Consider the following 27,696-nt stretch of genomic DNA (forward strand, 5'->3'; position numbering starts at 1 on the left):
GATGCGTTCAAGGGTTCATTAAAAACAAATAAAATACACGCAATCTCGGACGAAGGAGAAAAACACAATGGGTCCATGACAGTAAGTTGACGAGGATCAATAATACTAACCTAAACGGTAGGCATAGAGCCGATAAGACAGCAAAACAAATACACTAAGATACCAGCACAACTTAAGGGATTTCAAAACAAGGGCAGCAGAGGTGTCGAATGGCGTCCAGAAAGTTAATATCTCGGCACCCATCTCTTGGATCGCGTGGGCTTAAATACAGTCGATGAGTTTGAATTGGCTGCAGTTACGACGTCGGGAACGCTCCCAAAACTGGCTCTGTAACAAAACACGATTTGATCAATGTGACAGCCGATGCTGACCAAAAATTACATAATGTCCGGGTTATAAAATCGCGCTAGCAGCCCTCCTCGCACAGAGAGCGCCAGTGGGCAACACCGAACAAGTATGTGAAATTGTCCAACCCACGTCATTCCCGGGATATCTCTACATGTGTGAAAGCAATGACGCAAGTAAATCCCGCGTCACCTTACACGGGAATTTACAGGGATTTGTTTGTGAAAAGGGCAAGATTTGGTACTGGTACAGATTTTGTGATGGACACGGTTAGTGAATTTGTGGAATGATTATAAGAATTATTTTAAAACAGCTTAAATTCTTATGTAAAATTATTTTAAAACAAAAGCAAAAAGGATATACTAGTATATGAATGAAACAAATCAATTGAGAACATTTGAGAACTTTTGGCCTGGGTAGCTTGACTGTTGTGTTTAATATTTGCATCAAGTTTTTCCCTCTCCAAGTTGTGTTGTTGATGATTTCAATTTAATTTCATACCTCAAGTTGTTGAAACGTGTCAGTGTTGAGGCACTGAATGTTTTCTTGCTTCATTAGGTTGTTGCCCTGCGACTGACTGGCGACCAATTTAGGGAGTAGTCTGCCTTTCGCCCAAAGTCATCTGGGTTCGGCTCCGCACTCCGCGACCCTGGCAAGAATAAGTGACATTAAAGATGAATGGATGGATGAGGTTCTTTTTATTTTGTAAAGAAGGTCATCATTATATAAAGCTTCACCCTGCACATTTTCACTTAGTTTTAGCCATAGACTTCAGTACCTATTGACGTGACACTTCGTCATTCTTTGTGTAACGCCTTATCAGAGGGGGCCGAGCTTCATTTAGTAATAGCCAAAGACAGCACACACTCATGTCAGATTTAAGCTTGGATTTTTGAAGAACTACAAAAGCTGTACCACATACAAACAGGAAACATTGTCTCGGGAGTGATTTGTTCAAGGAGTCAAGGTAAATATTATATTTTTCGTACCATGCATGCGTGACTGAAGCATTTATTCACAGGAATTTTCTTCTTTGTTTACACTTGGAGACGGCTAATTTTCGTAACTGACTAATCTCATAGTTGGCAATATTTACGCGAAATAAATGATACCTGCACGTTTTTTTTTGCTTTTAACCAAGAGTCGAGACTGTTTTACGTCCATATCTATTAAAAAAAAAAAAAAAAATCAGGAATTTAAGCATTTATTCACAATAATTTTCATCCCTATGGCCCCTATGAATCATCATGTCATTAGGTTATGAAGTCTATGTTTTAGCCTTCTTTGTATTTGGAAAGCCAATCAGAACCTACCAACCACCTGGAAAACCAAATGTATTATTGTGGTCTTATTAAAAATTAATCTGATATTTGAAATCTTAAAATTTCTTCTTATGTTAACTTAAATTTAATTAAGTGGAAACGGTATTTTAAACATGTTATTGCTTTATGTCCATGCAACTACAGTTGAAGCTGGAAGTTTACATACACTGTGCAAAAACACACATGTAAATTTTTGTGTCATATTCAAATTAGTGCCACAATATTGATAATTTTTTTTTATTGAAACATTTGTGGTCACAAAGGCACAAGTCACACAGCTGAACGAGTTGAAAACCATAATTAGCCTTTGAAACATGTCTAGATATATACAAGTAGAACAACATATTTCTGTTACTCGGTGAAACGTTGACTATTCCCCTGCTTATAAATATCACTGACTGACGTGCATTCGGTTTATTGTCCTGAGACAATGTCGGTTTATTGTCCTGAGACAATGGCACAGGCTTGTTTGTTTTAATCTGTCCTATGTTCCCACCTAGAGATAATAAATCACGTTAAATGTTCAGTGGATACAAAGGTTGAGGACAGAGGGGCACGAGTTATGTCATGTTGCGCAGCCTCCTCCCGCGACCTTTCACCTACTTTCTCTCACACTGACAGCAGACGTTTGTGTAGACGAACGCCAAAGCACGAGGACCGAGGACTTCTGAATACAGGTAGCCCAAACAGTCTTTACCATTTTTTCCACTGGGTCTGGGTACAAATAATCAAAACAATAACGACACCTATATCAAGCATTGAACGAGGCGTCAAGACCCGACGAGTAATCGCTGACGTCATTTAGCTAGCTAGCAAGCAGCCCGCGGAACTTGCAGTTCTTCGGTAAAACTCCCATTTAATGATTCTATACATTCGAACTTTGTCATGTACAACATTAGTGACGACATATGACATCACGTAGGCGCCACTTTGGGGTAGCGACAATGTACACTTTGTTCACACACGGTTGTTTTCGTCCTAATGTTTAGTGTTCTTGCAAATCAAATCGACCGCTTAAAATGATGTCACGTCTACTTTAAGGACACAGGAGCTGATATTGTTTAGCACAGGGTAAGCGTTCTAAACCAGTTTTAAGAAAAAAACCAATAAAGATCTGGCGTTACAATATTAACATTAGGTATACAAGTATGGCTTACAGGACCCAAAAATGTAATATTCATGAATATGGACTTCAGGACTCAATTATATATATATTTATATTTATACTACAGAAACAAACTTTGGAGAACAAATAGAAAATGTCCTGCAGAAGAACAAATGTCAAGAAAATCCCAACCAAGACAGCTCAAATTATCACATATCTTTAATGTATTATCACATATATTCATATAAGTTTATTTATGTAAAACAAAATCCTAAATTGATTTCAACATGTTATCATGTTTCTAGCTTTGGGCTAATGGAGAGGCTATGTTTAAGGCTAGGTTCATACCGCAGGTTTTAATGCGCAACTCAGACTTTTGGTCATAAATTTTTTTTTTTTTCTTTCCGCGTGCCAGTTCAGACGGCCTTTGTCCATTGAGCCCATTCAAGTATCAAGCACGCAGTTATTCGCAGTCCGAGATGCGCTGTGCAAACTGACCCGCATGCGCAAGTTTATGTGGCTTGATAGCATGCACGCACGCATATACAGACTGTTTGCCCCGACTTTTGGCCGTGTAAGCAATCTTGAAATATTGCTAATTTGGAGCACAGATTCCCCCCGCCCCCATTTTATTTTTTTGCAAGCTCGCCTCTTCCGTAAAAGCCGCGTTTAAGCTAGGCGCTAACGCTAATGCACAGCTCCATTGCTAACGTAGCGCCCTGTCTCTCTTGGTCTTTGCTGACATAATTGCTGCATGAATTGCTGCATGAATTCCGATTTGAGGGACTTGACAGTTCAGACTGCCGCCACGTTCTGGAAAAATGTGGCCCAGATCCAATTTTAACCACATATGAAAGTGACCTAGATTCGATTTGAAATGGTCCACTTTTATTCGACCCGTCCCGTTCGACCCATTAAGACCTGCGGTATGAATCTAGCCTAAGTGGCTTGCTCGATTTAGTAATGGGGCTAAGAAGTGTAACAGACTGTAGGCTGAGTTCAAACTTCTAATGCAAGTCATATTCAATGATATTTTCAGAATTTGCTGCGGCTCAATATAAACTGGGCAGTGGGCCGCAGTTGGTCCGCGGGTCGTAGTTTAGACACCAATGTGTTAATAGGAGTATGGCCTTAATTGTCAGTTAGAGAATTTTAGGTGCCTGTCACCTTTGCTGTTCATGTGTGTCAGTTTTGTTACGACAGATATCTACGATTCATTTGCAGATACAGCAGCACCCTAAAACAAGATTAGTAAAAGAATACCGCAAATAAATGCAAATAAATAACTAAATGGAGGACTTTTACACACATGGATTAATCACTGCACATGTAGCAATAGCCAGATGCCAGACAAACGTTATCTTAAGGGCTGTAAGTAGTATCAGGATAACAGAAATGTGATTACGTTAAGTTGGGAATTTAAGCAGTGAAATCACAAGGCAACGTGGCTCCATTGCTTTGTAGCTTCTGTTGTAACGCGGGCTCCTCTATTGTACTGCAGGATTGACAAAATTCAGTGGTCCCAAATGAGCCAACTATTTTGTTAATTAAATCAGAGCTGGCACTTCCCAATATCTTGGTGATTTACATATCGTTTCAAAATGAATTGAACAGCACAGTTTTTTTTAACCATTGTCTGATTTTTATCACATATTATGATACTCCTTATAAAAGTTAAAATTCATTCTTTACATTATTATTGTCAAACCTACCACACAAGTGACTCATGGTGGTGACCTTTGATGGGACCCCCCTCGCAACAATTTTATCTCCAATCTTCCAAGTTCCTCTGCGTCTTCTTTTGTAATTTGGTGACAGTTTACAAAGGTCCCCAGGGTCACATTCATAATTTGGACTCTCTACACGGCTAGTAAGAAGCGTTACCAATCAGCTGGAGGAGGAAGGGGGTTCAGAGAACAAGACTAATTCATATGATCATTTATAATAATTTTAATTTGGTATTGCTTTACATTTAAATCTACCCTAGCTGTTTTATTTTAAGAGTCAATAGTTGTGAAGTACAGGTGTAGTTATGTATTCACAGCATTGATACTAGGGCTGGGCGATATGGCCTTAAATATGTATCACGATAAATTGAGCAGATTTACCTCAATAACGATAAATTATGATAAATTCGCCCAAGCAGACTGTTATATAATTTTAAAATTTGAATCAATGCATGGAATACAAATTAACCGTTTCTCGTTAAATTTATTTACCAGCTTTCAATTTAACAATTGCACATGCAGTCTAAACATTAAGTATTAAAAAAAATTGTAAACAATAAGAATTCTAGTGTGAACATTTATAACAGCTTGTATGACTTGAAAAATATACAACATTATAAAAATCAATATGACGACTGTGCAAACATGTCACTCTAACACAAATGATTTGCAGCTTTAACAGTACACTTCAGACAACTTATTGGTCATGGCTGCTGTGAAATAATTATTCAACACAAGTGTTTACGTCAAGGTTTCAGTTTTTTTTTTCCAGAACATTTTTTTAATACATGCACCCCCCACACAGACACAACCAGATTAAAGCTCTATTGCTCTGATGCCAATGAAACATTTAAGATTTCAAGATGGCAGAATAAGGCAAACACATACAGAAAAATAGCTTTGGCCATTAAACTGTCATATTGTATATAGACTTCACTGTGGGATTATACTTTATGCTGAGTGCTTTACCATCATGAAAGCGTTCAGAGAAATCACACAGAGATGCCAAATAACGCGACATAATGATTGCTACATGAAGTCCGTGCCCAGTCCACTCATTAATTTCAGCCGTTTCGACAAGGTTAGAGCCGCTATCCGACTCCATCACGTTCATTTGTAGACGCTGTTAGTCGCTAGCGCTAGCTTGTGGCTTGGCTACCAGAAGAAAGCACTGAAAGCATCCTCTCCTGAAATCGTGAGAACCAGGGAGGACAGCGGGTGAAAGCCCGTCCAGAACCCGCCAAGAATTTACTTAATGTCAGGTGAAAGTTTGGCGAAGCTAACTTAAGCCCGACTCAATCACGTTTACTTGTAGCGTTGGCCGCTAGCGTTAGCCTACCGCGCTTCTGTTTTTTTGGCTTCCTGAAAACCACGTGACTCCATATTTAAGCACACTGTCTGCTTTCTTAAAGGGGAATGAACATAGCTGAACAACACAGTCAAAGCGGGATGAAAAGATTATATTTTCTTGTTTTATTAAATTACCGAATTTACCGACATGGTCAAAATTACGTCGGTCATCGTGAAGAATTTCGGTAACGGTAAATTTTCGGTTTACCGCCCTGCTCTAATTGATACATCGACTTGTATTCCTTCTGTTTAACTTAATCAATCTGTGTTCATCAAGTTGGCCTAGGGGGCTTATACATTAACCTAAAACATTGCTGTTTAAATGTGTTTTCAAATTTAGTTTTGACATAGCTAATTTGTGACGGAGATGAACATTTTTGCATCACAGTTATAGTGATCAAAATGCGTGATTGCTAGGATAAAAATAAATAAAATAACCAACAGATACTAGCATTGAAATATTTGCAAGAGGAATAGGTAGGAGCAGCAGAAAATAATTTTCAATTAATGTGAAACTGAACATGCAGTGGTGTATTTATGTAAAAGAAAATCTGCCTCAGCAAGGTGTGTCGAGCCCTCGGGGTCCTAGCTTTGGGGTACAAGGTCCTGAAGGCAACTTGACCATCCGCAGTCCTCAAATCAAGGGAGTGGGGGATGACTGGGGCTATTTCTGTTGTCCAACTCGACTCGACCTCTGGCATTCGACTGCCACTTGGTCACACGAGCTCCCTGCCTCAGTGTTGTTAATATAACCTTGCCACCTGACATAATTAGTGCTTCGCTGGCCCTTGTTTGACCCGTTAAGGAGTTGGTGCCTGAAAATCACCCGCTTTCAGCCCCTGGATCCTGTGCTTGTTTTGTGGAAACAGAAATAACCAGAGGTAACCAATACACAAACCTGGACTGTGCATAAGCACCAGCTCTGTCGAAAAAGGCCCAAAGCGGATCCTTGTCTAAGAAATTTGTGTCGCATGGCCACATTGACACCTAAACAAACAAAAAAGCAATTGCTGTGTGAACTGTGTCTCTTTCTTGCTATTAACATTTTGTACCATTTTGCAGTTGGTGGGCCTGTTTCATTTAGAAGAGACGCTTGGAAAATGTTGAGTACCCTGACCCGTTTTGCCCGGCCTGCGCTGCAGAGATGCACCTCTTCCATAGCTTGTCAGACTTTGGGATTTTGTGGTAGACCAGAAAAGGTTTCACATCCAGCACCTGCTTGCCTGACATTTATGCAGCTTCGTGGACACCAGACTTTGGGTTCAGCCTCCCTTTCAGTGGCCAGCCACTCTGTGAGACATGCCCGGGCATTAGATGAAGAACGACTGGTGGAGGTTGAGTGGGAAGATGGAGGGCAGAGCCTGTATCCCTTCACGTGGCTTAGGGACAACTGCCAGTGCTCGCTCTGTACACTGCAATCAGCTCAGGCCCGCAAACTGCTGATGTCAGATTTGGACATACACACAGGCATTCATGCTGTGGAAGTTACCAATGATAGCAAGGTAGGTCAAACAAGTATTGCATACAGTATACAGTATTGTCATTATATCTTTGTCTTACCAGTAATGCCAGCTACAGATTTGTGAGATTTTTTTGGGGGAAAAAAAAATATATATATGATAAATAATACTAAAGCACATTATTTAAAGTTCACACGGAATCTTCAAAAGTCTTAAAAGTATTAGCTTTACAAAATATTAATATTTATAAATTGTGCGTGAACGTGTTTGATTTCATCTAGTATTTCCTTAAATTGTTAAATCGCGCTGCATTGTATGAAATCGTGTCTGAGAAATTTTGTGACATTCTAGGAGTTAGATTTTTTTTTTGTGATGTTGGCTGTGAAATTTACCATAGACTTGACAATAAATTGTGTTCATACTGGTCTTTTAAAAGTCTTACACACATGTGAATTAAGCATGGATGTTCTACACAGCTGCAAAGCAAATTCCATTTTACGCTTTGTATTGTAATATTTTTGACATTAACAACCAAAACTGAACATTCTTTCTTTTTATAGAGGCTTTTTTTATTGCTCTTTTATTGAATCTCATTACCATATATTGTGTAGCAAAACTAATGAAGCCAGTAAGAGTTATCTATTGTGTCTTAAAAGGTGTATTTACAATCCACCAGATGGCCTTACCCTTGTATTAAGCTGCATTTATTTTAACATTACATTCTCAGAAAGAGAATATATGGGTATGTTCCAGAACCTGGATAAAGTTTCAATTCTGGCATGATGAGCTGTTTTTTTTTTTTTTTTTTTTTTTTAAACTTCTCAAATGAGAGTGCTGGTTTGGGCCTTGAAAACTGACTTTTGAATAACTCCAATAAAAGAGGCGAAAGGCCAGTAACTTAAAATGGAAAGACAACAATTCTGACAGCAAATCATGAAAAGTCTGGGCCAGATTTATTGAGGGTACCAAATTTCGGCCTTTAATTCTGTGTCGATTTTCGAGATGTTGACTTCCAAAACCCTTCTAATTTACATTCACAATTCTCAAGGCTAAAAAGGCGACGTGGCATACCTCAAAGCCAACTAGTACACTCGTTTTATTTATTTATTTATTTTTTAGGGGGGGGGGCAAAATTAATTGACCAATATTATGAAAATAAGTACACAATAATCAATGTCTAGCAGAGCTAAAAAACAAAACAAAAACAATAACAAGTGATTCAAGTAATTTTAAGAATTCTGCAAATTATCATCTACTAATGCGATTCACTGATGGGGTATAAACTAATTCAGATGACTTCTGTGGAGGCATTGTAGCTTTTATTCCCACTCAGTGATTGTGTTAATTGAGTGTGAAAGGCTGTCTGTCTCTATATGTTCTTTGTGAATGACTGGCAACCTGTCCAGGGAGTAGTTTGCCTCTTGCCTGGAGTCAGCTGGGATAGACTCCAGTTTTTGACCCTGAAACAGGGTAAGTGGTATGGAAAATTGATGGATGAGTGGGTACTCCTCTGTGTTGAAGACTACATACAGAGAACAAAGTACATAAATCTTTCCTGTGCTGCAACACAAAGCACTCTGCTGTAGTCCAACCACTTATCTCTAAAACCTAATGCAAAGCAACATACAATACTTTAAAAAATGTTTAAAGAAAGATGATAACAAATCTTCTATTATTTTGAGACTCTGAACTAATTTAAAAAGGAAAGCGTAGTCTGACTCCATATCAGAGAGTGCAGGCGAGTAAATGTATAAAAGTATGTTCACTTTAGAAAAGTGTGTGTAGTATATAAGGGGAGAGATTGGTCTCAAAGTTTTTCAATTATGTGTGTGCATTTATCATGACCTCTTATTTGTAAATATTTTTTGCAAATTTGCTGAAACTGTGTTTGTGGATCAGTGGGAATGCCTATTTATTCATGAGACAAACAGCACAGTTTTGGTCAGATATTCACGCACGCAAGTCAAGAACATTCACATGTGTGGTAACTGGCAGTATTGCGCGCAACTATATTTCAGATACATTTATATCTCAAAAACATGTTAAAATCACAAATACATTTCTGGATCTAAAAAACACGTATATATCAGATGTCTTTAATATTTAAATAACGGAGACTAATCTCCCCCCACATATTACGATACAACATTGTCAGGATTCAATGTGTGTGATGAGTTATGACCTAAGGTCAAAGGACCTAAAGAAAAACAATTGTGAGGGAAAAGTAATGAAAATACCACAGACATACAGCACATTTGCTAAGGTAAGAAATAAATAAAGATGAATAGTCCTATAAGGAATTATTGTGATGATGGCAGCATTAGTGTTTGAATATGTGTTTCTCCAACTAGAACGTGAAAGTCAAGGTCACAAACGGTCTAAGAAAATAGTATCTTGTGGCAAAAACCATTCAGGCTTCTGCTTGATAGCTAAACATGAAGATTTTCACCTTTCAACACAATCACAAACATTCAAATACAAGAGACAAAGGGCAAAATATAAAAGCTGACATTTAATCGGAAACTGACTTTTGGTTGCTTGTATATAAATAATTTAGTCTGAGTACCTGCCCTAGTGGAAGATTATACAGCAAAGGTTTCTTTTGTTGTTGTTTGTGCTTTCTAGTTCTGAAAATAAGTTTGTTAGCAAGTTGCTCCGAATTTCCCCTGATTAAAACATTACCATGAAGGTACATTCATTTACATAAGGCCTAGCAAGCTGACCCCACCTAGCACATACTGTAGTACCAAGGCCAGTCGAATGGCTTAAATTGATTTTGATCCTTGAGCGGCTGTATTTTGACACCAAAGCTTGTGGAAATTAATGTTTGCCAACTGGAACAGGATTCACGGGTTCTTCCAACTGCTGTGTATGTCTAGATGCATTTCTCTTCATCAATATTTAAAGTCAATGAATGAATGCATGAGTTTCAATACAATCTAAACAGAAGTCACCATGTAACAGTGCTACCATTTTAGCTACTCTGCATGACAATTACTTGGGTCAACACTAGAATACAACCAATGTATATCTATTTTCAATTGTTGTCAATTCACTGTACTGCCCTTCTTTCCATGGAACTGGCCGCTGGCTGTTGCACAAAATTGCAGCATCAAAGCTGTAAATACAAGATTTGACATGGCCTTGTACACAGAACTCAAGGAGATTTTGCTGTTTGGACATATATACATGACATTCCACACAATCAGATATTAGATGCATTGTTATTACCAGCATCTGGTGGAATGTGTTTAGTTCGACACAACCAAGGCGGCAGATGTATGACACTGCGTATTGGTCCCAAAAGCATGTTCCACTTATGCTAACAGTAAGTAAGGACTTGAAATTGTCTGCAGATGAGAATTAATGTTGTTGTTGGGCCTTCTTCCACATTGCTGTACTGCATGGACAAAACATCTTTTTTTCACATAAACACAAGGTGTTATGAAATCTATTAAAATTATGTTAAATCATCTTAAGTTACTATGTAGTCGCACACCTATTTCATGTCCAATGTTCATGTCCCAAGGCATATTGGCTTTGTCACAGTAGCTTTCACACATTCATCACTAACAAACTTTGGTTGGTTCCTCCACAGTTGTCCGTTGTGTGGCCTGACCAGCACACTAGTGTGTTTGACGCAGAATGGCTAAAGAAACGCAGCTTTTCTCTTGAGGCCAGACAAAACATGCAAGAAGAGCTCTTCTTAAATGGTGAGTTGGTGTTTCATATGTTTTTTTCAGATTTTAAAGCATACGTTTTTGTATTTGACTCCTTTTGAATGACGCAGCATAGATATACATGATAGCAGTTTTTACTGAATGAAACCTATACTAAGGATTGGTAATGCCATGCTTCGTACCTTAATGATTGTATAAACCCCCCATCCCCATCTTAGCATTAAGTACAAGCAGAATATTGGCAAGGCAAATTTATTTGTATAGCACACTTCAACACAAAGTAATTCAAAGTGCTTTACATTAAAGGTCAACCGATATGGGGTTTTCAAATGCCGATACCGATATCTAAAAAAAAAATTCAGCTGATTGCAGATATCCAAAACTGATTTTGTCAGCCGATATTTGAGGCTGATCTACTTTTGTTTTTAAAACACGTAGATTATGAAAGGCAATTTTTTAAAAAAAAATGCTTCAACAGCTTCAAATTTACAATGATGACTTAAAGGATTAATACGGTCCAGTGCTACCAAACTAACGAACGCAGCACTTCTTTTTATGATTATGCACACTCAGAAAGAACAGGACATTATTTTCAAATAATTAAACCCATCAGGACATCATGACGAGATGTAAACAAGTGAGAGTTTATGAGGATGCTCGCCATGCTAAAGCTAATGCTAACGTGAATGCTATGCTAACGCTGTGAGTTACATTTAGTGTAAGGATCAATCAGCTAACACCTTAAAAGGCGAAAGCAACATTGCATATTCTCTCATCCAAGATAAAAAAAAAAAATCAAAACATGCAAGCCTGAAGCTGCCTGTCAGTCAGCGGCAGCCACAGTTGCCCGCACAGACGCCTGATCAAAATCTAATTTATCGGCTTATTCTTTTTGTTAATCGGCTGATGGCCGATGTTGGAAAAAAAAGTCCATATATCGACCTCTACTTTACATCACACAAAAACACAAATAAAATGATACATGAAATCACATTAAATCATCAAAACAGTCAAAACAAAAACAATTAAAATAGGTTGTATCAGTAAAATCATTTTTTTTCGCAGAGGTAACAACTAGTTGTCGTGTCTGAAGAAACCATGTGTTGAAACGAATCATCTTCTCAATTTGTTAGTTTCAACCCCATCGATTGTTATAAAAGCAGCACCTTCTAAAGTGTTCAAATTAAACCTGGGGCAATGAATTAATGGAGCGAGGTAGGCTTTAGTTGGATTGTGTACTGCACCCTTAGGTCCTGCAGGACCCACAGGGCTGAGTGGCTCCTGTTGTACCTGTTCCAGACTGATTACTGTGCTCACGTGTATGTTTCTTCCGAAACAGAAAACTCCCTCACTGACTCCGCTAAGGATTTATTTTCTTTGCAGTAATGTGTTTGTGAGCCTGATTATGGACAAGCTATTTGGGAAATCACAGACTGCACTATTGTCTTTGGATCGGAAAGGCTGTACTTTTGAGCGTGATTACGCATTTGAACTACGCTTGTCAGAGTTAGGAGCTGTCCTCAAAAGGATGCTGCAGTGCAAAATGACACATTCACACTTTTTAAGGCTTAATTATTTCTCTCTCAGAGCCAGATTCAAATTCCTTCCACTGAGGAAAAACACAGAAAAGATGGGGGGGAATAATGATAAACAGCTTTTTCTAAGCGTTTTTCCTTGTAATCTCTCTAATGTGTTATTCATAGTTGGACTTATTTCCCCCCCTCATTCAGTGAACTCGGGGCCAGAATGTGCCTGTTCAAAATATTCTTTAAAGCGAATATACTTACTCGAAAGGCCACTGTAAGGTCAATGTGATACTGTACCTTTGGGGATTGTGTTCAGCAAGTACTATATGTCTTTATTTTTTTCCGTCTTCATACTTTTTGAGGATACTTCAGGGTTTCCTCTAGAATTTTGTTGAAGCTGTGGCGGTGGGCTGCATCAGAGTCGGACAGCGTGCCGCGGCGAAAATAAGAATTTTTTTAACATTTATTTTTTCCAAAAAGAACTTTATCAGGGTAGTCAAACTGATTCCACAAAGAGCCGCGGTGGGTCCTGGTCTTTGTTCCAACAGATACAGCACAGACAGTCCAACGAATGAGGTTCTGCTAAAACAAGCAGCACCTATCTGCAATCAACTGATTACACTTGTATGACACTAGATTGGTGAAAAAGTATTCATTTCGCTTGGTAGGAATTAAGTCCATTATCCACTTCGACCGGTTTGGAACCCCTTAACTATATCAAAGACCTATTTGCAAAGTTTGTACTCTGCCTGCACTTGATTTTCCTGGATTTAAAAAAAATAATAATAATTTGAGGGCTTTTTCATGAGGGAAATCAGCAATCTGAGGTCACATTCATTGTCAATGAGAAGCATGCTTCCAGTCCCCCTGCAGCCGGTTCCTCAGGTCCGTCTTTACCTACAAAAGAACAATAATTAAAAAAGAAAGATCTAGGAAATGAAGACATACAAGCATCTCTAACATTGTACAGTTCTGTACACTGTACAGTTGACCAAATGTCTTACTCTGTTCATTGCAGAGAAATCTCTCTCATAGTTCACTATTGAGATGGGCACTGTCAACGCAATGGCTGACCGTTGGATCAAGCAAGGGCACAGCCCTCCCCATTCGTCAGTCAGACATGCCATCTTTGCCATCATGCTGACTTGGTCCATATTCTGAAACATTTTTAATGGATTAGCCATTAGGACTACACTGTTTCAAACCCATGTTTTATATGAAAGCAATTCAATTTAAGTTAAAACTTAAGTGTCTTTGTGGGAGTTAGGTTTCTTATTGTCTTAAAGTTACTCCCTAGTGCAAACTGATATTATGAAAAATAATAACTAGGCCTGCAAGGAGGACTGAACGGGCCCTCGCACTTTGACTTTTTGGGATTACAAATACATTCACACACACCTAGGTGAAAAAGCCCCTACTGAAGACAATCCTACAAAAAAGGAGGCGCTACTGAGCTGTGCAGCCACTTGACCAAGTGTGCCAAATTTTGGGGGTCTATAAGCTGCCTAAGTCCCTGAAAAAAAATCTACTTCCTTTTAATGGCGAGCAAAGGGTCGTCATGGCAACAGAGACATGTGGACATGGGTCTTAAATTGTAGTCTTACAAAAGGTCTAGAAATTACAGTGACCAACCTGAAAAGAACTGGACATGTAAAGTGAGTGACTTTCTGTTGCCACTAGTTGGCGCTACAGAGTTGATGCAAATGAACCCTACAGGACCCTTCAGGGTACGCCTCTTTGGCGCAGATATGTTGTATGTCTGCCAAGTTATGACTGTTCAGAATTTGTGGCGAGACGAAATGGCGACGGTCATTTTCACTTTCCTGTTTGGATCCCTCCACTTCAAAGAAACCTCAATATTTTTCATCAGGCACCTGAACACATGTCTTAAGGCTTCGGTGAAACAGGTTTGAGGTCAATAGATTTTTTTCCCTTGGAGGAGGAGCCTGTCTCGTAAAAAAGGGCATTTCCTGTTCCCACTAAGGGGCGCTAGGCCTAATGGGTAATATTTCAATGCAGTCATGTTCTGGCTGGGATATCTCACATACATGCCATATATGAAAAAGATTGAACGTTGTATGAGGGAGTTTTCAGTCATTTTCTGAATTTGGTGTGTTGCCAAAAAATGGCCGATTTTGGCACCACTACCAGGTCAGGCCCGTGAATGAAAACTCACAGTTTTGAGAACCTAAGATCTCATATTTCTCATGAACATTCTCACCAATTTTTAGGACAATTCAACTAACACTCTAGGCACTAAGGTCTCAAATGAGCACCCTGTTAATCGATAAAAAATTCACATTCAACCCAAAATTGATGGGTTTGAAATATGGGTGCAAGAGACTTTTGGAGCAGTTTTGCACAATGTATCGACTCCTCACATTTCATCACTCTACGTTGAAAAAAAAAAAACTAAATGGAGAGGCCTTTTTTAAAAATTCATGGGGGCGCCACTGAGCCATTTTGTTAAATTTTTTCGCAACTTTGCAAAATAATCGAAATTTACCCGAAGCCGCATGTACAGTGGGGAGAACAAGTATTTGATACACTGCCAATGGGTTGTTCTCCCCACTGTATGTGCTAATTTTGGTGAGTTTTTGAGCATGTTCAGGCCTCAAATGGCCATTTTCATTTGCCGAGAAGAAGAAATAATAAGAATCCTTTGCATTACAATAGGGCTCTCGCATACTTAGTGCTCGGGCCATAGTGATTTGTTTCAATGAGAATAAAAATACTTATTTCGCCATCTGTTTTGTAATTTTTGGGATAAGAAATATGCCAATTTATAAATATTTAATTAAAACAATACAATTATGATTAATAAAAATAATAGTTGCACAAATCTTAATACTCACCTTGATTTGTGTGGTACAGCCAGGACTTGAACTTTACGATTTCTGTCCATGTTGTGTCCCAGCCAGATTCCCTGTTTGCTTAGTTCTCCTTCCCTGGACTTAGTGCGCCTTCCTGATCTGCATCTCCAGCTGGGATCTTGCTTCATTCAGTTTTTGAAAACAGTATCTCAACAATAAAATACAACACTTGCACTTTGGTTATTTTTACTCCTTGGAACGTGAGCCATAAATACATTCGGAACCTGGGAGCGTAAGCCTCACGTTCCAAAATATTTTAATTAGCACGCAAACTAAATATTTCAGAACATGACGGTCTACATCGCTGTAACAATAATAGTCTTTTTGTTACCTTACCCTTCTCTTCAGGAACTTTTCTTTTTCCAAAATACTCTGAAATAACAACGAGTGATGTCAGTAACGAACAAATGCTATGCTACGACGCGACTATCCGGGTCAAAGACACGCCATAAATAACTTAAACGTTACTCACAGGCTTAAAACAGAATTTCATTCATTAAGTTGAATTACTTCTCTGCAGATTTTTCTCCCTATTTCCAAGTCCGTGCCGATGTACTCATGCGCAAGTTAACAATAGGAGAACCGAAGTGATTTTCAAAATTAGGCGTGTAATAGAACAATTTGAATTTGACGTGCTATTTCAGATGACTTATGACCAATACTGCATAAATAATGAGCTATATATATATATATATATATATATATATATATATATATTCTTTTAGACATACATTCTAATTTATAATTAAGAAATTATTTTTATATCTTAAAAAAATCTCATTTGCAATGCGTGGCGGCTTTTATTTCCGTGTGGCGGTGCGCCACAATCTTTTCTGTGCAGGGGAAACCCCGTGCTTACCTTTTCATCTTGGGCATTTTCTTTACCTATTCAGACTGCAGTACATTCTTGGGCTGCAGTGGACGTTATTGTCAAGACATAAAACTATGTATATCTGCATGTATAAACTTAAATGATGTTATTTCTATTGGCTTAAATAGTACTATGTGATATAACAAATCTTATGATTAGATGTTGAAAATAGAGTTGGAAATCTTCCATGTGCTTGTGTTGTGTCACACATTGCCTTTCAATAGATGGCAGTGTTTAAAATTTTTGAGCTAAATGTAAAATTTTGTATTTTCGCCATTTTGGTAATTTTGCTTCTTATGTTTTTTTGTGATTTGTCTTTTTTTTTCTTTCTTTTTTTTGGCCCTGGGGTAGCCATTGGGTCAAGTAAATTTGATTCTTAAAATAAACTTCTGTCTAAGGGTTGCACAAATAAAATGAACACTTCGACTTTTACCTGGTAATTGGTGCTCCCTCGCAGTGCAGGTTTTTAATAATAATTACTAATTACTCAAAGAATGCATTGATTGATTGAAATTTTTAATTTGAGCATGCGGCACAAAAGTACTGTAAGGTTGGAATGAAAAATCTACAATATGGATGAATACCTCATAGTAAAATGCCAGTCTGAAAAGGATGAGGAGGTGAAAACTTCTGCATGCTACCTTAATGTTCTCTTCATGGACTAGAATGGTGTGCTGTCTGTCAAACAATTTCCCACGTGAGAACAGCAGTGAATTACACGTTTCAATTAGTGCTTGGATGAAATACACACATGTGGGTTTCAAGTTGAATCCATGCAGTTTCTTCAGCACTAGGTAAAAGAAAGTCATTTTTGGGAGCACCTCCTCTCTGCCACATGGAAAACTAATTTCGAGTGAGGGTCAACAAAAGATCTGCATGTTCTTCCAGAATGCAAGCCCACCGTTGTCAGTATTTCCTTTCCTGGAAATGAACAAATCCCAGAGCAAGTATGCACCGGATGTCTCACTGCCTTGTTTCCCCACTGAGGAAATCTACAGTATAGTACAGTTGTACCTCGACATACGATCGCTTCGACACACGATCTTTTCGACATTTGACGTAAAATTTGACTCTGCATTTGTTTTTACATCAGACAACATGCTCGAAATAGGACAATTTATGACAGCGCCGCAGTTTCTTTGTATTCCCGCAAGACAGACGCACAGGAGATTTTATTTTGAGAGAAATCAAGATGGGTTGCAAGAAAATTAGAGCAGGTGGTGAAAAATGGTGCTTACCATTGAAATGAAGATGGAAAAATATGAGCTTGGTGTGCGTGTCCGTGAGCTGGCTCGACAATACGGCCTAGAATGTCAACTATATTTTTAATATTCAATTTATAGTATATATTCTGTTTTTCAGAATGTTGCGGTTGCTTTTAAAGAGCATACGACAGGAGAAAAAAAGTCTTAAATGGCATTATTATGTGAATTAGAATCATATTTTGAGACGATTCGACTATAATGTATACAACAATTTAGCAAAGCGCAGATCACGAGAAATTAGTCTTTTAATCTGCCGGTTAGCCACGCCTACCATTATAGGACTTTAGCGTCCGCAACAGGTGGATGACGTCAGCGGTAGACTGGGCTCATCGGTTTTACCATTTCAGCCCATTGAGGGGGAATTATTCAGAACGAAGAAAACACGACGAAGAGAGCCGCAAAATGTAATTGTTTCAGTCTCTCTACTCCAATATTTTTACAGGGTATTCTTTTTATCCAAGTATTTTTCCCCGATAGCTATATAAATGGCTTGAGAAGGACCAGTCAGCCCGTGGAGGGGGAACTATTCACAACGAGGAAAACGCGACGAAGAGAGCTGCAAAATTTCATTGTTTCTGTCTCCTTACTTCAATATTTTTACAGGATATTCTTTTTATCCAAGTATTTTCCCCAATTGCTAAATAAATGGCATGGTCATGACAAATAACAGTCTTGTGCTAAATGGAATATGAAATAATAAAAATGGACGACATGGCAAAATTACTCCATAATGGTCAAAACTGTCGACTTCACCTTTACTGTCGCACCTCCAGAACGATATTTTATGACACCTAAATCATATCATATCATCATATCATATGTCATTTCCCTTCCCCGGCTTCGGAGAATGTAAACAAACCAAAAGGCGTGACAGCAAGCCAACCCGAACCGAGTGATGTTTCAAAGTCTTCGAAGCGGAAAATCATACATAACTAGCCTCAATTATTTGACATGACGACTACATTTACAGTTCGTTCCCCGGAGGAGGGTGGCTGCAGTTGTTGTGCAGCTAACGTGCTGCTAATGTGCATGAGAGAGCTTTTTACATGCCTATCAATGATCAAACGTAAGTAGTCCTTTATTTAAAGAAAGTTTGTAGTGTTTACTTTGTAATCGCTGTATTCGTATTTGACAATATACAAAACAAGATGTTTACTCACTTCCTCGTAAGTCCAATGGTCCCACAGTAAATATCCACGGTGAATTGGAACCTTTTGAAACTCCAAAAAGGCGCATACACCTCTCCCTCATACAGAGTGATTTTTCTGCAGCCGTTTGGCTGCCGTGATGCGAAAAATAAACGTATTAATCCGCAAAATCAGCTGAATCCTTCGTCCTCATACACAACAGTACGCTGTATAGTGAAGAGGACGTCTTCTACCGTACACGTCACAGCGCCCTCCTCCTCAATGCAAGACCGAAGCCAGAAGTCACTCATTTTCATGGCGCGGGATTCAAAAAACTAAATAAATATAGAGATCGCTTCCACACACATCCAAGCGGTCCATATCATTCAGGAGCATAAAATACTGCGTGTATTATGAAATAAACATGCTTTTTCGTGTCACATGCACTTTAAAGTTCTTGTTTTGTTTGTTCATCTGACTAATTAGTTTTCGTTCTAGTATGTTCAAAAGGCGCTCATGACAGACTAAGCTAATTTGCTTTCTATGGGTGGCTTGTTAGACTGACAGGTATTTTTCAAGCTCAAATATATAACACTATTCACAAAGATTGTCATCTTCATTGTTCTTAGTATTGCATCAGTTGTCTGTCAGACCAAGATGACATTTTGTCCTTGAGAAGGATATTCGCGCTCGATTAATTTATTTTAAATGTTATTTTAATTAGCTGCATAATTCATTTTGAGCTGCCGAAAACATCCCATCAAAGATGGTCAATGCATCTTATTCACTGTGAGTTGTGGAATTTCAGTTTAGGCTGTTGATGTCAGAAATAGCAATGACATGTTCTGCTTCACTGAAGGTTTATGTCCCACAGGTCCTTGTCTGTAAAGACCCATGCTTTGTCAAAAATGTTATTTGCAAAACCCCTGCCAGATGTGTTTAATATTTGACCAATGGCTATGTCTGTAATTTATGCATGTCATACTTATTTAGTTGGAGTTGTAATCATGACTAATGACTCAATATGCCTAAAGATCTGTAATAATGCAAATGTTTATGGAAAACAATCCTACGTTTCCAAGGCACTGCTGCTGCTTTTTTTTTTTTTTTTTTTTTTACATTGAGCATGTTTAAACGATATTTGAGATCTTAGAATTGGATGAAAAGGTATTCAGGTCAATGTTTTAGCTAAATGCAATAGTATGGTATTCTAACACATGAAATTTTTTGCCCGTAAACAAAAGTCCAGATTTTTTTTAACCTGCATTTATTAGATTAGATGATGTCCATCGGTTTTATTTATGTATTTTTTTATGATATACTTGTCTTCTCATGACCAAGTCTACCAAATAATTTTGATCACAACAATCCCAGACAGACAATTTAGACTTCCCTTGTTTCAGTCTCCTGACTGATCTCATGTCTCAGTTGAGTAAAAGCTGATTCATCACACGGACTATGTATGTGGTTTCCCCTTTCCCATCTGGTCTGAATTTTGCCTTCAGTGTCATCACAGTCTGTTGTGACACGAAGGGTCTGGCAAGCATAGCTGTGGAGGTTCAACGATGGAAAACTTGCATGTTCTGACTATCACTTTGGTTGCCATTTTCAGCTTAATCATAACTAGATTTTCTTCAAGGCTCTTTGTTACCAAACTGCTGGTTTCAATTCTCTGCCAATCTTCAAACATTGGGACTATTGTCTCCCCGTCCAAGAGTTTATTTCCATTTCGAAATAAAAGGTAATAAAAGATATATGAAATTTTTAAATTGATATTCTGTGTAACAATACCAAAACGAAAAACAGGTTGATTTTTTTTAGCGTACATGATAATTATGTGGCTGAGACAAACTATTATTCAAATCAATCACATTTCCAATTACAGAAATCCAATGCAGAAACTGATCTTCAAACCTTGCCGTGCCTGTGACAGGATAAAAAATAGCTTTATTATGTGAATTAGAATCATGTTTTGAGACGATTCGACTATATACAACTATTTGGCAAAGCGCAGAAAATGAGAAATTAGTCTTTTAATCTGCCGTTTAGCCCCGCCTGTCATTATCGCACTCTAGCATCCCCAGCTGGAGGATGACATTTGCAGGGTCACGATTTTGGTTGATTTAGAATTTAGCCCATTGAGGGAGACGATTCAGAACGAGGAAAATTGCGACAGAGAGCAGCAAAATGTCATTGTTTCAATCTGTCTACTCCAATATTTTTACAGGATATTCTTTTTATCTTAGCATTTTTCCCTAATTGCTAAATAAATGATATGGTCATGACAGATTACAGTCATGTGCTAAATGAAATATTGAAATATTGAAAATTCATTTATTCAGTACGATAGGGCAAAATTACTGCATAATGGTCAAAACTGTCGGCTTCTTGCACCCCCCCGAACGGTATTTTATGCCACCGGAGTTAGTCAGGCTTTTGCATTTCTCTGCTTCGGAGACAGAGGAAAGAGCGTAAACAAAGCAGGAGGTGCGACAGCTAGCTGACGCGATAACCTGAACCAAGTGCCGTTTCCGAGTTTTTTCTGCGACGGGCAGGCGGTGCTCATCGCTGGGGAGTGAAGGGGAAATGCCACAAATGACAGATCACACAAAAGTACCCCAACTCATGTCACACACGGTGGCAGGGTTGTCTCCACCGATCGGCCAACCCATGGCGGTGGGCAGGCAGTGCTCGTCGCCGGGGAAAGAAGGGGAAACGCCGAAATGTAAACATAACAGGAGTAGTTTTATCACCTACGAAATGAAAGCCACCTCCTTAATAAAACATTTGCCATGATCCCAGTATCTGACATAATATAAAACACGAAGCTTACTCACTTATTCATCCGTCAATGGTCTCTTGATTGTTGGACTTGTATTGCCCATCGCGGTGAACAAGAAATGTTTTGGAAATCCAAAAAGCCTCACACCACTCTCCCTGGTGCAGCAACAAAAGCCTACAGCACATTGGGCTGGCGTGATGCGAAAAATAAACAAATTAATGCACAAAATCAGCTGAATCAGCAGTCCAACTGCATGCTATAAAGCAATGGCTGTGTTGTGAGATGCTGACCCAGGTGACGTCACATTCACATGCTTCCTCAACCCGAGACTGGAGCCGGAAGTCACTCATTTTCATGGCGCGGGATTAAAAAAATTGAATAAATAAAATGATCGCTTCCACACACATCCAAGCGGTCCATTTCATTTAGGAGCATAAAATACAATGTGAAAAATGAAATAAACATGCGTTTTGCTGTCATAGGCACTTTAAAGGATTGTTGTTCAATGTATCTTGGGATACATTCCAATAGGGGTGTAACAGTACACAAAAATTTCAGTTCGGGTCGTACCTCGGTTTTGAGGTCACGGTTCGGTTCATTTTCGGTACAGTAAGAAAACAAAATGCAAAATATAAATTAGAGATGTCCCGATCTGATATTTGGATGGGATCGGACGCCGATATGGGCAAAAAAATGCGCATTGGTATCGGATCGGCCGACACGGAAAAATTCCAATCCAGACTTCCGATCCAGTTTTTTTAAAGGTCTGGTCCGGGTTTTACCGCGCAAAGACTTACATAATCCATTCCAGTTTTTGCTTCGGTTTCCCTAAAATCCGGTCCGTATTTTACGGCACACCTTCAACACACTACATTACCGTCTCCCAATTTACCGAGAGACTTTATCGGTAAAAATGTGAGCTGTGTGTGATCATTTCACCTTAAAGGACGACAAAGACGAAGAGGCAGAGTGCAACATATGCCACAATGAAGTCAAGCGTGGTGGTAAAGCTGTAAGAAGTTTTAATACAACCAACCTAATCAAGCATTTAGCAAAATACCACCACAAACAATATAAGGCGTATGTTGAGAAAACCGAAGACAAAAAGAAAGGTCCTACGCAACTAACACTGGCAGAAACTTTTGCTATGCGTGACAAACTGGCACCCGACAGACCCAAAGCCCAGGGAATAACAAGAGTCATTGCCGGAGAATTAATTCTGGATGACGAGCCATTATCTCTCGTGAGTAAAGACGCACCATCCAACACTTAGAACCATGGTACAACATGCCCAGCCGTCATTACATCCTTGAGTGAGTCAGCCGTGGAAGATTGGAGAACGATTCACAAACATCCAAATTCCGATTATTGAAATATGTCAAGTATAGCGGAACTAATACACAGCACGGTCTTCGGGACGCAATGCGGTCCGTTTCTCATTCCGTCCCGAGAGTAAACATCATTCTTGTCATAGACGCGGGTAATGCCAATGCTCAACTCACGGCTTTAGCTCAACTCATGCCGCTGGATAAAAAAACAACAGAATACCTGACTGCTGCTGACAGCCGCTACAAACTACGTCAACATTTTTTTTTACTGTGGATAATATATATCATATGTATATAGAACTAAATGCAAGATGACAGCCTCGACGGCGTTAGCAACATTGAAGTATGGAAAACTAAACGGCTGCCATCTTAAAGCAGGATAATTCCCTTGTAGGCTGTTGTGAACCTTCCAAGCGAACCGAATTAACTTTTTATCTAAAATACTCCTAAATCGGCAAAATATTGACTTGAATCTATCTTCAAAGCAGTTTTAAAACTTTCACATGTCGAAAGTAGACAGAAGGGAAATTATGGAATAAGGGGAGCAATTTTAACAACTTTAACAGTTGATTCGCAAAATTAAATGAATTGAATGTAGTTTAAAGCTGCTGATACAGGATTGGGACTTGAATATTTTATTTACTGTTTTAAAATGTTAACTTGATACTGAAATAGTCTTTTATTTAAACCTGAGAGGCTTTTTATACAATTATTGTAACTAATGCACGAATCATTAAAAACATCTAATAGCTTGGTGGGGGGGTTGTGGGATTTTCCACTTAGGTTGTTTGTGTGTTTTGCTTTTTTAAGACAGTTTACAATATTATTTGCACGTTTTACTGACTGTTTGTTATTTATAATGTTTTGTGTTTGTCATTGAATAAACAGGTCAGTTTCTTGTTACCAACCCTTGTGTGTTATTCAAACTCACCTAATTCAGCTGGCTAGTTGTTATCAAGAGTACTAAAACTCTTTTCAACATGAGTCTGACAACTAAGTAAGGAGGCTAAATAACTTTAAACTTTAACACATGCTCAGATAGGCCGGTATCGGTATCGGCCAGTATCGGTATCGGATCGGAAGTGCAAAAACCTGGATCGGGACATCCCTAAGATAAATATGCTAGTTGTTTATTACACACCTTTGTGCTTTCAACAATAGGAACAGTAGCCTATACAAAGCTAGAATTCTGCTCAAAAAGTAGCGGGTATTTAAAGATAATAATCAAACAACAACTTGCCTTTCAGATCCCGCGTATTGGTCAGCTTTGTTGCTGAAAGAAAGAAGAAAAAAAGAAGTCCTTTGCTAAAGAGAAAAGCAATCCCAATGACAAAGATTTTAACATGTATTTTACAAATGAAATGCCTCAATGATTTTTTTTCTTACAGTGCTGCTCAAAAGTTTGTGAACCCCCTCAACATTTTGGAATTTTCTATTATTTCAACCTGATTTCCTAATCAATCAATTCAGTAGTTTTTTTTTTGTTTTTTTAACAGTTGTGTTGTCGAGACTAAATTAAAAAGAGTTTTCATCAACTGATGTAGGTGCAAAATTGAACTGTTTGGTCACAACCAAAACCGCCATGTCTGGCGAAAAGTCAACACTGCATACCACCAAAAGAACCTTCTCCCAACAGTGAAGCATGGAGGTGGGAATGTCAAGATCTGGGCTTGCTTTTCATCCTCAGGACCTGGACAACTCCACATAGTCCAGGGAATCATGAATTCTGAGGAATATTGTCAAATCCTAGAACATAACCTGACGCCATCTGTTTTGAAGTTAAAGCTTGGCAGAAGGTGGATCATGCAACATGATAATGATCCAAAGCATTCCAGCAATACAACCAAGGAATGGCTGAAAAAGAAGAAGATTCGTGTTCTGGACTGGCCCAGTCAAAGTCCTGACCTAAATCCCATTGAAATGCTGTGGCGGGACCTGAAGCGAGCAGTTCATGCCAGACGCCCATCAAACCTCTCTCAACTGACTGCGTTCTGCAAGGAAGAATGGGCAAAAATCCCCCAAAGTAGATGTGAGAGGCTGATTAGTCACTACAGAAACCGTTTGGTTGAGGTAATCTCTGCAAAAGGAGGCGCAATATCCTATTAACTGAAGGGGTTCACATACTTTTGCACACATGATATCTGAGTTTTTCTTAAATCAACCACTTTTGTTAAATAAAGAATGACAATATAACTATTTCTTTTGTTTCAGTCCATTATTTGGAAGGTCAGTATTGTGGATTTGGGTATAACTTAACATTTAATAAGGTTATTTTAGTTTTTTTTTACAAAAAATCTGACCATCGCTGTGGGGTTCACAAACTTTCGAGCAGCACTGTATGAACGGTTTTCAAAAGCTTTACTTGTGGATTTTCTCAAGTTAAAGCGCCACACAGAAATTTATAAATTTAATTGTGTAAGCAGGATCTGTGTATTATTCATATTGTTTAATTACAGGTGTTTTAGCTCGTTTCAATTCATTTTATTTAAATGGGCTATTATTTATTTTATTATGTGTTTGTATTTTACAAATGTAGTATTCATTTATATTGTATATTTTATGTTGTATAACTTTAGTTCCTATGTAAATATTAGTTCCTACTTGTTTTGTTGTGGTAGGAAGGTTTTGTATTGAACACGGGGCCGTGTTGGTTATTATTATAGCAGAGAAGACAACTGTAAATCAACAAAGACAAGTCAACTGTGGCCCGATCTACCACTCAAAAGATCTGAAGAAAAAGTGGGTTACGATTGCATATTCGTTTGAAAATCGACCGGATCCACCATATTTTTACACGAGTGACTTCCGGTCTGCCCGGTCTGCTAGCTAGTAGTATTGACGCAGGAGGGCTGCGTCTCGCGTCAGATAATAAACTCTGCCATTCTTTTCGCGTGCGTCGTGTTGAGCCACTTCTGGGACACGTCTAACTCGCGGCCGCGCTGCGACTGGTGTGCATTGGCTGATTGACTTTAACGGCCGCGTTTCACTGCGTTCTCGCGGCGGCCACGTTGTCGCGCCGTTGACGTTTCTTACTGTCCTACCGTGTTGGTCCTCATTATAGTAGAGAAGACGGAGTAAATATAATCTACACAAAGAAACTGTAACCCGATCGACTCACAGCCTCGAAAAGTAAGGGTTACATTACGTCAGAAACTCGTTCGGTACGCGTCCGTTCCGAACAGCGCACCAAGTACCGAAACGGTTCAATACGAATACATGTACCGTTACACCCGTACATTCCAAGCTATGTATGTGATGGTGCTGCAGGATTTTATTGTAAATTACGTCTCATTATGCTCTCATTAAAAGAGTTTTGAAAGCTCTTGTACATTTTTTACTAGCAAGTTAGTTTTTTAAGTAAATCTCTCAACGTTGTTGTGACTTTTGGCCGGGATCTGGGGTGTCAAAAGTCACTTGTTTGATTTGTTTGGCACAGTTCTTCTTAATGCAACCCACCCAATATGTTATCTTGGCTTGGAACAGGAAATGGCTGGCTCTGAAACCAACAGCATATGCCACTGCACTAGCAGTGCCAAAAGAATTCAGAGGAATACATGATCTGAACGTCTATGTGTAAAATGAACTCAAGTCTTTTACCAGGCTTTCAAGCCGATGTAGAGTGAATTGCTAAGCAACTGAAATACATCTTGGCAGGATACTCGTGAAGTGGGTGCTTTCTCTCAAGAACACTTTTCACGCACCCACAGAAAATCATTTGTTTGCAACGAACTCAATTATAAACGGGATTTTCTGCTTGAATAAACTTCACTGTACTAGCGTCAACAGCTCAATTCCTAGTCAGCTCTTGAAAAAGAGGAGACAGTCTCTTTGTATCATTTCATTCTGCTTGCATCTCGTCAATGAATTATTATCTCGTTACCAGGTTACTTTATTAGTAAAACTACTTCGTAAAATATGTTAATTCAGTAACAAGAAGTAATTCTTTCTAAAAATTATAGTATAGTCCCATCTGGCTGGAGCTACCACATGCGCATTCCACAGATGGCCCATTCAAATGATGGCAGCTTTGTGATAAAACACACTCAAGTCAAAACAAAGTTACTCTGGGAGCTGCAGAGGAGGTGACGCAGCCCTCTAGGCTTAAACAGAGCACAATGAGCATACTGCCTTGAGCTGCCTGACAGCCACCGGATCCACAGGTTCAGCGTTCTTTCTCTGGAAAAGCCACTATAGCAGACCACGTTTTAGGAGGAAGGGGGATATGTACGCATACTATCTTGTCAGGTTGTTGCTGTCTTTTCAAAAATGCACTTCTGCAGTCCTTTCTGTCAAACCTTTAATGCATTATAAAAATGACCACAAATACACACATGCTCATACTAAAGGTTTTTTCCTGTTGAACCATAGACATGTAAGCAAAAAACAAGCATGCTAATTTTGACATGGCCTCTCAGTCCACCACAGCTGGAAACTATGCAAGAGACAGCAAAGCTGATTCTTCAGTGACTGGACACACAGGCCTCCCCAGATGGGAAGGAAAGGCGTAGTGATTTAATCTCCCAATTTTTTCCTACCCATTTTTTTTTGTCCTTAATGCTTTAAGATTAACAAAGACAGTCTAGAGCTTTAATCACCAGTCAAGCCTCTCTTTTAATCCTTGTCTAGCCACTTTTCCTATGCCACAAGTGCAGTACACTCATCATGAAATTACTTGCAGCTCCGCAATGATGTAAGTCATGTTATTTACTTAAATTGATGGCAGCGAACACATAGATGTACATGTCATTTGTGTGTATAGATAGATTTTCAAGATGACCATTTGCTGACAAGACATTCATGTGAAGAAGTAATTCTGTGATCAGAAGACTTGAAGTCATACATAATTCTCTTCGTTCCTTTGTTCCATCTGCCTTTAAATCAATGTGGGTTATTTTTCTCACAGAAAATTCTGTAGTCATCTGGTACTTCAGTGTT

The 27,696-nt window shown here is 38.8% G+C and overlaps 1 protein-coding gene across 1 annotated transcript in view; it reads left to right on the top strand.

Annotated features, from left to right (window-relative positions):
- The first annotated feature begins 2,129 nt into the window (after positions 1–2,129).
- bbox1 (butyrobetaine (gamma), 2-oxoglutarate dioxygenase (gamma-butyrobetaine hydroxylase) 1) overlaps positions 2,130–27,696 on the top strand; it is a 57,288-nt gene continuing 31,721 nt past the window's right edge. The window contains exons 1-3 of the mRNA XM_057833403.1: positions 2,130–2,344; positions 6,912–7,351; positions 10,908–11,022. Coding sequence (XP_057689386.1) covers positions 2,230–2,344; positions 6,912–7,351; positions 10,908–11,022 — 670 coding nt within the window. The 5' untranslated portion in view covers positions 2,130–2,229. The remainder of the gene's footprint in view (positions 2,345–6,911; positions 7,352–10,907; positions 11,023–27,696) is intronic.

This window comes from Corythoichthys intestinalis, chromosome 1 (genome assembly GCF_030265065.1).
Source record: "Corythoichthys intestinalis isolate RoL2023-P3 chromosome 1, ASM3026506v1, whole genome shotgun sequence".
In the NCBI taxonomy this organism is placed as follows: Eukaryota; Metazoa; Chordata; class Actinopteri; order Syngnathiformes; family Syngnathidae; genus Corythoichthys; species Corythoichthys intestinalis.